General features: G+C 39.3%; 1 protein-coding gene across 2 annotated transcripts in view; it reads left to right on the top strand.

Moving 5' to 3' along the window:
* The first annotated feature begins 299 nt into the window (after positions 1–299).
* The window catches only part of Ubn2 (ubinuclein 2), a 76,788-nt gene continuing 65,080 nt past the window's right edge, over positions 300–12,007 (top strand). For both annotated transcript variants that reach the window (XM_026398556.2, XM_026398555.2), the window contains exons 1-2: positions 300–1,656; positions 7,885–7,977. In XM_026398556.2, the coding sequence (XP_026254341.1) occupies positions 1,189–1,656; positions 7,885–7,977 (561 nt within the window). In that variant the 5' untranslated portion in view covers positions 300–1,188. The remainder of the gene's footprint in view (positions 1,657–7,884; positions 7,978–12,007) is intronic.

The raw sequence follows: 12,007 nt of genomic DNA, 5'->3' as shown, positions 1-12,007 counted from the left end.
GCCTTCACACTCAGGATCCTCAATAGTTAATCCAGTTAGTACAATTTACGGAGGGCTTAGATTCCTTGGAGGATGTGGAGGGCGAGCCCTCAAATTTACTTTCTTCGGAAAGAGTTTTAACGGCCAGCGATTCTCACGCCTTAAAATCTGAATTCCAATTAGTTTCTCTCAGTGCGTCAAGAAGGCGTGTCCACTCCCCTCTCCTCCCCGCCCTGAAACGGAGCATTCGGCATAGTTTCAGAGGGTGCGTCGACTAAGCCACACCAAATCCTCCTAAATTAGTTTGAATCCTATTTATTTCATCAATTTAGGCCTTATGAATGAATACAGAAATGAATATATTTGCTTGTTCAATTTTCAAACTGGAGAGCTTTACTGAGTTTTACACAGTGCCCCTCGCCGAGCGAGGCGAACGGGAACGAGTCTAGAGGAGACAAGCGTGGGAGTCAGCGCCGCGCTTCCGGCAGGGGTTCGGTGGCGCTGGCCACCTCGGTTCTTCCCGGTATAAGTCGGGCTGCCCGGGCACAGGGCACGCAGGCACAGCGGGCGGGCGGAGCGTCCCCCTCCTCTCTCCTGAACTCCTGAATACTCAGCTGACAGACCAACTCCCTCGCGGAGGGAACGGAAGGCCAATGTCTGGCGGGACCCGGCGCCATAGCGAGGTTGGTCCGGGGCACATCCCGACGCTCGCCTCGGAGAGTCCCAAGCGCATCTCGGTTTCCGGGTGCGTGTAGGAAGCTACTCGGGAAACCCCAGATCCCTCCCTCAGAGGAAAGTAGCCGATAGCGTCCCCGTTTCCAAGGAAACATGCCGGGTCATGACGTCACTTCCGCCGGCTTGTCTGGACTCCAGACTGTTGGAAGGAGAAGAGGAAAACTGAGCAACAACCACGACGGTGGACGCGAGCGTCTCCTCTCTGCGCATGCGCCCGCTCAGCGGCCTGCTTCTATTTATGTGGGGGATCCAACATGGCGGCTGCGGCGACCCTGGCGATGGCGGTAGAGCCCATCAGAACATAGTAGCGGGGAAGAGGGCACGGTCCACGCTCACGGTGGAGTCGACGGAGACGGCTGAAGGTGGTGGAGGGAAGAAAAGCGACGGAGAACAAGAGGAAGAGCGGACAGGCACGCAGCGCGGCGTAGAAGCGAGCGCCGGCTCGAGCGAAAGCGAAGGGCCAGAACAGTGGGGATGGCGGAGCCGCGAAGAGTGGCGTTCATTAGCCTGTCACCGGTGAGGCGGCGCGAGGCCGAATACCCGGGGGCCGAGCGCGAGCCCGAGTACCCCCGTGAACCCCCCCGGCTGGAGCCGCAGCCGTACCGCGAGCCGGCCCGGGCGGAGCCACCGGCCCCGCGGGAGCCGGCCCCCCGCTCGGACGCGCAGCCCCCGCCGCGGGAGAAGCCGTTCCCCCAGCGCGAGGTCAGTCGCGCCGAGCCGCCCATGTCGCTGCAGCGCGAGCCCCCGCGGCCCGAGCCGCCGCCGCCGCCGCTCCCTCAGCTGCCCTTGCAGCCGCCCCCGCCGCGGGAGTCGGCTTCTCGCGCCGAGCAGCCGCCGCCTCCGCGGGAGACGGTGCGCCTGGAGCTGGTGCTCAAGGACCCCACCGACGAAAGCTGCGTGGAGTTCAGTTACCCGGAGCTGCTGCTGTGCGGAGAACAACGGGTACAGAGGATTCCTCCCTCCCGCCCCAGACCCGGGCAGCCTCAGGACCCGCCGCCTCCCCCGGCTGGTTTGCACCCCGGGACAGCCCCCGGCGCGTCCTGGTCACCCCGAGGGTGGGGTGGAGGGTCCCGGCCGAGCGGGTGGACCGGGCGGGAGCGCGGCGCAGCTCAGCTCCCCGGGGTGGCCGAGGCTCTCCTCGCGACACCGCACCGCGCCTGTTTTTCTCAGCACCTTTCGAAACCTCGAATTTTCCTCTTTTCCTTTCTGCTCCCTACACAAAATCTTGGGGCCCTGCGAGCCGTGTGGCTGGGTTCTTGTGGCGCTGCCGCTGTCTTTCCAATAGATAGGAAGAGAAAACCTTGGGGGACACGCCCCCCAGCCTGAAGCCGAGAGATTGTGTAACCCCTCGTTTCATCCTCATCTTCATCACTGTGGTGCATGGCGCCTGAGCTGCCGAGCTAGGTTTGCGTGCGGGTGTTTTTTTCTTAATTGAAGGGGATTTAAGAGTAATTAACATTTTCAGAGAATAAGGATTCCACTTTAGGAATGGAGAAATTGGTTAGTTTTCTGATTACTTGTTTTTCCCCCTCTCATATTGGCAAACGTTTTAGCATCTTTTTAAAAATTTTATTTTTGATGGAGTTTGTTCATAGTGTCATTGAATGGGTGGGTGTCTCTCCTGCTTTATTGGGTGCCACTCATCATGTTCTCATTTGAGTATCATTAATTTATATCTCTGAGTTGTAGGATATTATACTTGGCCATTGTAATTTGTGAAGTATGATGGAAAAAAATCTTGACTTTGAAATTTTAAAAACTTTATTGAAAAGACATAGGTATACCTTTGATGGAACTGGTGAACAATGGGAATTGGAACAGCGGTTTGTTGGTAATTGTAATTTTTATTGTTGTGGGTTCATCTTCGCAAGTGAGTCAGAAAGGAAGATGATAGAGTAACAGAGAGGGAGAAAGAGAGAGAGGAGAGAGAGAGAGAGAGAACATTGTCTTCTGTTTTTAAGAGATTATGGCCTTTTGCTTTAGCATGGGTCTCTAATGGACTCCAGAAGTCACTTGGTTTTGTTTTCCTCATCTATCTGTAGTTGAAATGAATGGCTCTTTAGTCAAAAAGTATCATTAAACACTGTTGCCAAATTTTGTTTATATTGTAGCCAGGTAATCTTTTGATCATTAGTTACAAATAATGTTGTGTGGTCAAATAATTATTAAATGATTTTAAGGAAAATTAATTTTGTTAAGGGTAGGGACTATTTTGGTCACTGTCACATAACATTTTGTCCTCCCTTAGTGCCCTCATCTTGATAAATGTGATGTCATTTTTTTCCCCAAAGAAAATTGAAAGTGTATGGAGTATTTTTTGAGTAAATTGTATTAGACCTGCTAATCTAAGTAGGCTTGCAATTTTTGTAATTTTCATGAATTACAGATAAAAGCATTATCTTTGGATAAAAATACATAATACCAGATAATGTATAGTGAATTCTTACTATGTGATAGACAAAGTTGCAAGCAGAATACATTGTTTTATCTGGTTTAGTGTAACAGAAATCATTAGGAAAGAATCATTGTCCCTACTTTAAAAATGAGGCTAACACACAGAGTGATTATATTTAATTTTATTAGTATTTTTTCCATTGTAATAGAGATGCATAGTAAAGCAAAATGTCTAACTGTTAACTAATACTGGTTAAAATTTAGAGCATGATGTCAAAATCAAGTTAAAGTCAAGGTACAAATATAAAGACCTTTTTAATAACCTCCTTTATGCTGTGATGTTCATGCCATGATAAATCAATATGTATTTATAATTTTCAAAAAGAAAAAGTTCAGGGAAGAAAGCTTATTTTGACACCCTAGCTTTTGTTAACATTTTGATATCACAACTATTAACAGTCATGTGGTGTTTAAGGATAGGACACTTGCAGTTCCCTCATTGTGCAAGCATCATGGAATGTACTTAACAAACCTAGGTGGTGTAGTCTACTACTTTGCTTCCTATACCCCTATACCATTGTGTGCCTGCTGTGTCCTTAAGACATTGTCCTGTAGAGTGTGACTATACTTTCATGTTCTAGGAGAAAGATGAATAATTTGATGTTTATGTTTACTGCATACATAATGTTCATTTAGGGGTTAATTGGTCCAATTTTATCATTATACATTCAGCCATATGCCTTTTATCATTCCACAAGTTTTTTTTTTTTTTTGCTTCACTATAGATACAAAATACTTTTGCAACAAAAATTTACCAGATTTTCTTGTGATTTCTCCCAGTTAGTACATAAGAAATAGTAGAAAGCACTTGTTTAAGTAAAATCATCATAGTTCCATGACAGGAAATCCTAAAGAGAGGCCATCCGAAAGCAAAATGAGTAGCTTAGCCTGGAAAGTAATGATTCCCAAATATTCCTCTCCTTTCCTGGGAATAGTCCACATATTTTGAGAGATGATATAATATTTTCAAAGTAGTTTTAATTTTGGGTTATTGTAATTGAACATAATGTTCTGTAAATATCAGAAGAAAGGGAAGAAAGAGATCTTATAAAATTAGAAGGAAAAGGCTCTAAATTTTTTATACAGCCATCTATCACTGAATAAGATTGCAGCTCTAAATCCCAAAGTTGATACATGTGGAATTGGAGGGAAAAAGTGGTACTTGTGAATACCATCTATATGGGGGAGCATTTAAATTACTCCCCTTCCGTTATGTATAAATGTAATGCACCCATAAAAAAAAGGAAAAAATGAATCAGCCCTTTTATAAATACTAAATGAAAAGTTAAACACAAGTCAACTGAAACTTTCTATGACCAGTTTTTATAAATGAGGAAAAGCACAATTAAATAGAATATGCTGGCAAAACATAGAGAGCAAAGCCACCTTTCAGGTCATCTGGATGTAGTTGACTAAAGCTTTCCTTGATGCTTCTGTGCAGAATGTGCTGTGGCTGAGGTGTTTCAGGATGAGACCAAGGCAGTATAGACATCTCTATCCTGATAGATTTGTTCACCATTTCTGTCTGAAGAATGATAGTGTGTTTTAGTTTTGGCAGTGATTGATGTACAAGAAAAAAAACTTGTTGTAAATCAGAAAACAAGAAAAAAAAACTTAAATTCTTAGTAAACAGAAAATTCATTACCCAAAACACCAATTTGTGAACATGAATAATTGGATGTTTACTGTAAAGAGAAAAATAAGTAACTGTAGTACTAAAGAATTCTCTGGGACTGGGATTGTGGCTCAGTGGTAGAGTGCTCGTCTAGCACTCATGAGGCACTGGATTCCATTTTCAATACCACATAAAAATAAATAAAGGTATTGTGCCCATCTACAACTAAAAACAAATATTAAAAAAGAATTCTCTGGCATTCTGTTGTTTGTTCCATTGCATATTTTGGATAAAGATGTATGAAAGATCAGGAAATGATGTTAATAAGAGCAAAGGGCAAAATTTTGTACATGGATAGTTAGGGTAGCTGGTAATTTTTGGATTATTTTTTCACCTAAAAAAATAAAAGAATCATACTTCAGTTTGATTGAAGGAGGAGAGGTATTTTTAACTATAAAAGAAAAATAAATCTGGGCTGGGGTTGTGGCTCAGTGGCAGAGCGCTTGCCTAGCATATGTGAGGCACTGGGTTTGATTCTCTGCACTGCCTATCGATAAATAAAATAAAGGTCCATTGACAACTAAAAAATATTTTTAAAAAAGGAAAAATGAATCATTTTCTTAAATTTATTTTTATGGACCATCAGGAGTAAGTAAAATATTCTTTGAAACCTGTATAGAGTACATAAAATATTTTAGAATAACACATAAAGATTTTTTGTGTGTATGTGCTAGGGTTTGAACCCAGGGCTTTGTACATGAGAGGCAAGCACTCTATCAACTGATCTATATCACTAGCCCCTAAAGATGATTCTTAATAAAAATAAAAATATAGCTCCCTGTGTGGATATCTACACATATGAAATGGATCAGACTGCTAGAAACACGTACTATTTGGACTTCACAGTGACTTGAAGGGGCAGTTTAAAATAATAATAGCAGAACATGGTTATTGCTCACTGTCCCTTAACTTTAACCTTAAGGCTATACCTGAACATGTCTAGTATTTCTTATTTCCTTACCAGTGTAGTCTTGCTAGTTTATTTTCTTTTGGATAATGTTTATATTTTTCATTGATAACTCCAACTGGGATAAGGCATTCTACAAATTTATTACTTATTACAGTTATAAAAATTTATTCTAAAGTGAACTTTTTAAGCCTTAAGAAGTATCCTTTTATTCTAATGACCTAAGTGTGATGAATTGTTTTGTATTCATTCTGCCCATAGTTTCCTATCAGATGTTTTAGACTGATCATATCTCAGCCTTTATGTCTAGGATGAAGCATCTCGGTTCCAAAGTATGGAAATCTTTGCCTCTTCTGCATTTTTTGCATTTTTTTTTCCGCTGTCCTTCATGGTCACCCAAATCTATACAGTATTTGAGTTGTAATATACTTTTTTTTTGGGGGGGGGTACCAGGGATTGAACCCAGGGGCGCACAACCCCTGAGCCACATCCCCAGCCCTTTTTTTATTTTTTATTTTGAGACAGGATCTTGGGGAAGTTGCTGAGGCTGGCTTTGAATTTGAAATCCTCCTGCCTCAGCCTCCCGAGTCACTGGGATTACAGGTGTGCGCCACTGTGCCTGGCCCATACTTTCATTTTTTTTTTTTTTTTTTTTAAAGAGAGAGTGAGAGAGGGGAGAGAGAGAGAGAATTTTTAATATTTATTTTTCAGTTCTCGGTGGACACAACATCTTTGTTGGTATGTGATGCTGAGGATCGAACCTGGGTCGCACGCATACCAGGCGAGCGAGCTACCACTTGAGCCACATCCCCAGCCCCATACTTTCATTTTTAAGTAATCAAAGATACCACTTAAGCAAAACATCTAGTCTTTCTTTTTAAAAATTTACTTTCAAATCAATTGTCTGAAATTAGATAAAAATAATATTTTTAAAAAGCTCTATTTTGACTTTTTTTTGTGTGTAAATTGAAAACCATATATAAAATTGTGTCTGCTGAAATAGTGAACCTGAGTAAAGGTTGTGATTTGTTTGTTTTGGCAAACAGATGGTAAATATAGGATCCTAGCTGTTGGGTGCAAGCATGCGCTCTCTCTGCCTGTGTGTGTGTGCATGTGTGTTGTGGGGTTTTTTTTTTTTTTGGTACTGGGGATTGAACTCAGGGGCACATGACCACTGAGCCACATCCCCAGCCCTATTTTGTATTTTATTTAGAGACAGGGTCTCACTGAGTTGCTTAGCGCTTCATCGTTGCTGAGGCTGGCTTTGAACTCGCGATCCTCCTGCCTCAGCTTCCTGAGCCGCTGGGATTACAGGCGTGTGCCACCATGCCCGGCGCATGTGCGTTTTGAACTGCGTATTTTACAATAAAATTTCACTGTCCCCTGCTAAAAGAAAGCCATGGTAATGTAAACTTTTCGCAGTTATTTGTCTTTTCTACCTTTGTTTAAAAATAGTATGTACTCCCTGAACATATATCCATTGACAAGAGATAGAGAGGATATAGAAATTGTTGATTCTGGGTCTCATCAGAAAGCTGGGGAGGCTGAAGATACTGGAGTAATAACTCATAGATGATTAAATGTTTACTCTAATTAATTTCTAGACATTCTTTTAGAGACATTTCCTGACCAAAGCAGTTAAACTTTATTAGGGAAGATGTCAAGCTGGAGTTGTGTATGTTTTCATTTTTACCTAATGTTTTGGGGAATTTTCACCTTATTATTTTGGATGAGGTGATCGCATGACCATTTTTCAAGTAGAGTCAGTTTGGATTGTTACATTCTTGGACACCAAAAAGCTAGAAGTATATAAGTCTACCAAAACTGCAAATATTTTCTTGTTATGAATCAACAATTCTTTTTTAGTTACTTTTAATCCTACTAATTTGCTTGTTTGCAGTAGGAAAAAGTGATTCTCATTATTGATTAAATTTCAGAATACATTCAACTGAATGATAATAATTAAAGTAATTATATGATGTATAATTATTGAATACACATTAAATGTTATTGAATATAATTGCATATTCAATTATATTGAAAGATAATTGAAGTAGTTAATGTATATCAATAATAATAATAGTTGAAGTAATACTAATACTTTCATTTCTTTTTCCTATTCACTTTGAATCAGAAGAAGATTGTTTATTCAGAAGACCCATTTAATGATGAGCATCGGGAGAAGCAAGAGGTAGAAATGTTGGCTAAGAAGTTTGAAATGAAATATGTGAGTATAATAGTGTTTGGATAGGTGGTTTTATCCTACTGTTCTATTTTCTTTTCATGGCTGGTTGGGAGGGTTTAAAAATATCCATTGCCTGCCTTATCTTGTTCTCACAAATTGAACCCAAATGAATGGTAAGAGTTTGATTACATTTGTGATGGTTGTAGTAGTAGACACCATTGGTTATAGTCCTTCTAGAGTCCAGAAAGCTGACTTAACATATATTATCTCCAGTTTTTATAACAATACCACAAGATAAGTAATATTGTCCATATTTTACAGATGAAGAAATAGGCTCTGAGCCCAGTTGATCTGTGTTTCACAGTGACAAGAACGGGTAGCACATCCATACTATCTAGCTCTAACCTTGTGCCTTTTCCATTATGGGGAAGCACTCTGTTTTAATTCCCTTGGTGTAGTAGTTTTTGAACCTTTCTTTTAAAAGTTTAAGAGAGTTAGTGTGTGAGCTATACTTGTAGGTCATTTGAATCATTCTCAATCAGAAGCAACACAAAATTTCTTTGAAAGCGTCTGTTTATCTTAAATATTCGTGTACATTCTATATTCTATGCCATATTATATTAGTTCTTATTTTATATAAAAATGATTTTTATTGCCTCAGATTTTCTAGTATAATTTGTAGGAAACTCCCCAATCCCCCATCTTTAACTATGGCTTTAACTACTCTTTGGCACTTTGCTAAAAAAATAACCCAGATGACAAAACCAGATCCCTTTTGATTCTTCCATGAACATTGAGAAGTATTTTATAGAGATAGGATATCAGCTCACACTAGCCCTGCCATTTATATTATCCTCAAAATGCAACATGGTTGACTTTTTGGTGGCTCCTTGTGGTAATTAAGAAACCATTTGTGGGTGATAGAAATATACAAGAAAAGATTAGAATTTTTGTCAATTTCTAGGCTTACTTTGCTACCTGCTGACTGTGTCCTTTAGGTGAGGTTATTTAGCCTCTTAGGGTCACATTTTTTAATAAATCACGTTTCAAGATTTTTTCAGAGACCCTTCTGGGTCTGTATTCTGTGGCTATATAATAATAAATTTAAATATGAACTGGTGGGTATTTTAATAAAAAGATAGTAAAAGTTGTTAACTCTAATTTGTAATTTTTTAATTATAGTGTAACTTTGTGAGATTATACTGTATTGCTATGTATAAGTCCTAAAATGCTGTGTTTTGTATACAAATTATACATTGGTTTAATGTATTTAATCAAGCAGTGCATTTACATGGTTTAAAATTTTTTAAGAACTATAAAGTGACAAATTTTCTTTTTAATTTTCTTTATTGTATTTCCCACTCATTTAATCCCACTTCCTAGGCAAGTGTTGGGTGGGTCCTTTTAGAGATGTTATATGTGCATGTCTCTCCCTCCATATACATATGTATACACACATATGAATATGTATATGCACATATATATGCATACATATACAATTACATACACAAATATGCACACACATCTAGTACATGCCACCCACTTGTTATACATGTTTTCAGAATACTACACATCCTTGTGCTCTTTACTTTTTTGCATTTTTCTAAATCTTAGAGATTTTTTTTCTACTTCTCAGAACAAAGAACATATGCTCTTTTTATTTAAGGATTTTAAAATTATTTAATTAATTATTTTATTTATTTATTGGTACTGGGGATTGAACTCGGGGGCATTGAGCCACCTCCCCAGCCCTATTTTTTTTTTTTTTTTTTAATTTAGAGACGGAGTCACTGAATTGTTTAGCTCCTTGCTTTTGCTGAGGCTGGCTTTGAACTCTTGATACTCCTCCATCAGCCTCCCGAGTTGCTGGGATTACAGGTGTGTGCCACCATGCCTGGCTATGTATGATATTTTATTTATGGAAATATCAGTTTATTTAACTAGTCCCCACATGGTTTAGGTTGTTTAAAAAATTTTTGCTCTTATAAATGATGCTACCGTAAATTATTTTATAAAAGTGTCATTTTACACATTTTCAAATTTATCTGCAAGACAAATTTATATAAGGGGAAGACTTGGTCAAAGTTTTATATATTTATCATTTTGCTATGTGTCACTAAATTTTCAGATTCCACTTCTTCCAGCTTGATAATTAGAGTGGGGGTTTTTTTGTTGTTGTTTTGCCATGGATTATAAAAAAAAAAAATTAGAATTGCCCTTTGCAAATCGAAAAGATCCTGTATGTAATGTGACTCAGTGTGACTCATGATTTGACTTGTAATGTGACTCAGCATGTGACGACATGCTGCCTCCAAGTTAGCAATAATCTTCTTGGGGTCCCCTAGATTAGCATTTGGCATAGAAAAACCTGTGTTCTGATGTTGTGTGGTGTATAAGATTGAGTTCCAAACAACTTGACGATATCCAAACATTGTCATTATGCCCAGATGAAATACTACTCTCTTTTTTTCTTTTTCTTTTTTGTAATGCTGGGGATTGAACCCAGTGCTTTGTACATGCAAGGCAAGCACTCTACTGAGCTATCCCCAGCCCCTACCCCCCAGCCAGAGTCTCAACTAAGTTGTTGAGGCTGACCTCAAACTTGGGATCCTCCTGCTTCAACCTCACAAGTCACTGAGATTTCAGACATGCGCCACTGCATCCCACTTGAAATACTATTCTTATTAGAGCCCAAATTAATGTGGTATGATTCTTTTCTAAATTTTTATTTTCCCTACTTTCACTTCCATTCTAATTAGAGATTTACAGTGTACTATATTGTGAAATTTTATGTACATGAACCTAAATGCATGTTATAATTATCATATCGGTGTTAAATTTATATGTGTGTATGTGTGTGTGCGTGTATATATATATATATACACACACACACGCGTGCGCGCGCACACACACACACACACACACACACACACACATTGTTTGGAACTTTTAAGAAAATTATGAGGCCAGAAGTAACCTGAGAGAAGATAATTCATCTGGCTCTGGGTCATCACAAAAGATTTCTTAAATGGATATTCAGGGGTAGCAAATACAGATGTTTTACTAGTTGGAAACCAGAAATTGTAGGGAGTATAAAGTTGTAAAATTGCATTTACAGGGTTCCTGCTGTTGTATTCTATCTCATTTTTATGGCTATGGTTTTATTTCTTGTTACTGCTTTTATGTTCAGATAATATGACAATTCATGTTTACCAACAATTTGTACATGGTTTTTTGGGTAAAGGGCAATGTTCTGTTAAATACTTATCAGTACCTGTTGACATTTGTATACTAATATTACTAATAGAGTATGCTAATTGCATACTATATGTATGTAAATCTTTTAAAATAGGTGAGTCCAAGTTTTAATATTTCTACTTCTCAATAAACTCCAGCTTAGTCTCATTGGTTACTGGAAGCAGGATTCAGAAGGCATGGGAACCTTACTCTTCCCAATTAGGCTAAAATTCCAGATTCCCACACAACTTTTAGATGGTTTCTAGGTGGTATATGTCTTCTTGAGGCCATGTATGCTCTCGAACAGGAAATGAGGTTCCGTTTAATGGTTATAGATTTGTTTTCTTCACTTTGTAAGATATAGGATAACCTGTGATGCTTGGAAGGTTTCTCTGACTTATTTTGCTTCTGTTACCCCAGCTATCATGAAAGATCATGCTCTTAGAATTGAATATAAATTCAGTAATCTGAATAAAAGTGTTTGTCTAGCATACTACTCATGCCTGTCAGGGACTCAGTTAAGACTTTGGTTATGAGTGATTCCCTAATAGGAACATATATTCTGCCTACTGTTTAATTCTGTGTGATTTTGGACTCAAAGAGTACTAGTAACTGTATACTTATTTTGAAAGAGAGGACTAGTAACTGTACACTTATTTTGAAAGAAAGCTGGGCACAGTGGTACACACCTCTAATCCTAGCAACTCCAGAGGCTGAGGCAGGAGGATCTCAACTTTAAGGCCAGCCTCAGCAATTTTTTATAGACCTTGCTTAAAATTTAAAAAAGGGCTGGTGATATATCTCAGTGGTAGAACACCCCGGGTTCAATCCCCAG

Source organism: Urocitellus parryii, chromosome 3 (genome assembly GCF_045843805.1).
Source record: "Urocitellus parryii isolate mUroPar1 chromosome 3, mUroPar1.hap1, whole genome shotgun sequence".
Classification (NCBI taxonomy): domain Eukaryota; kingdom Metazoa; phylum Chordata; class Mammalia; order Rodentia; family Sciuridae; genus Urocitellus; species Urocitellus parryii.
Note: the sequence above shows the minus strand (reverse complement) of the source record. Positions and strands in the feature narration are given on the sequence as shown.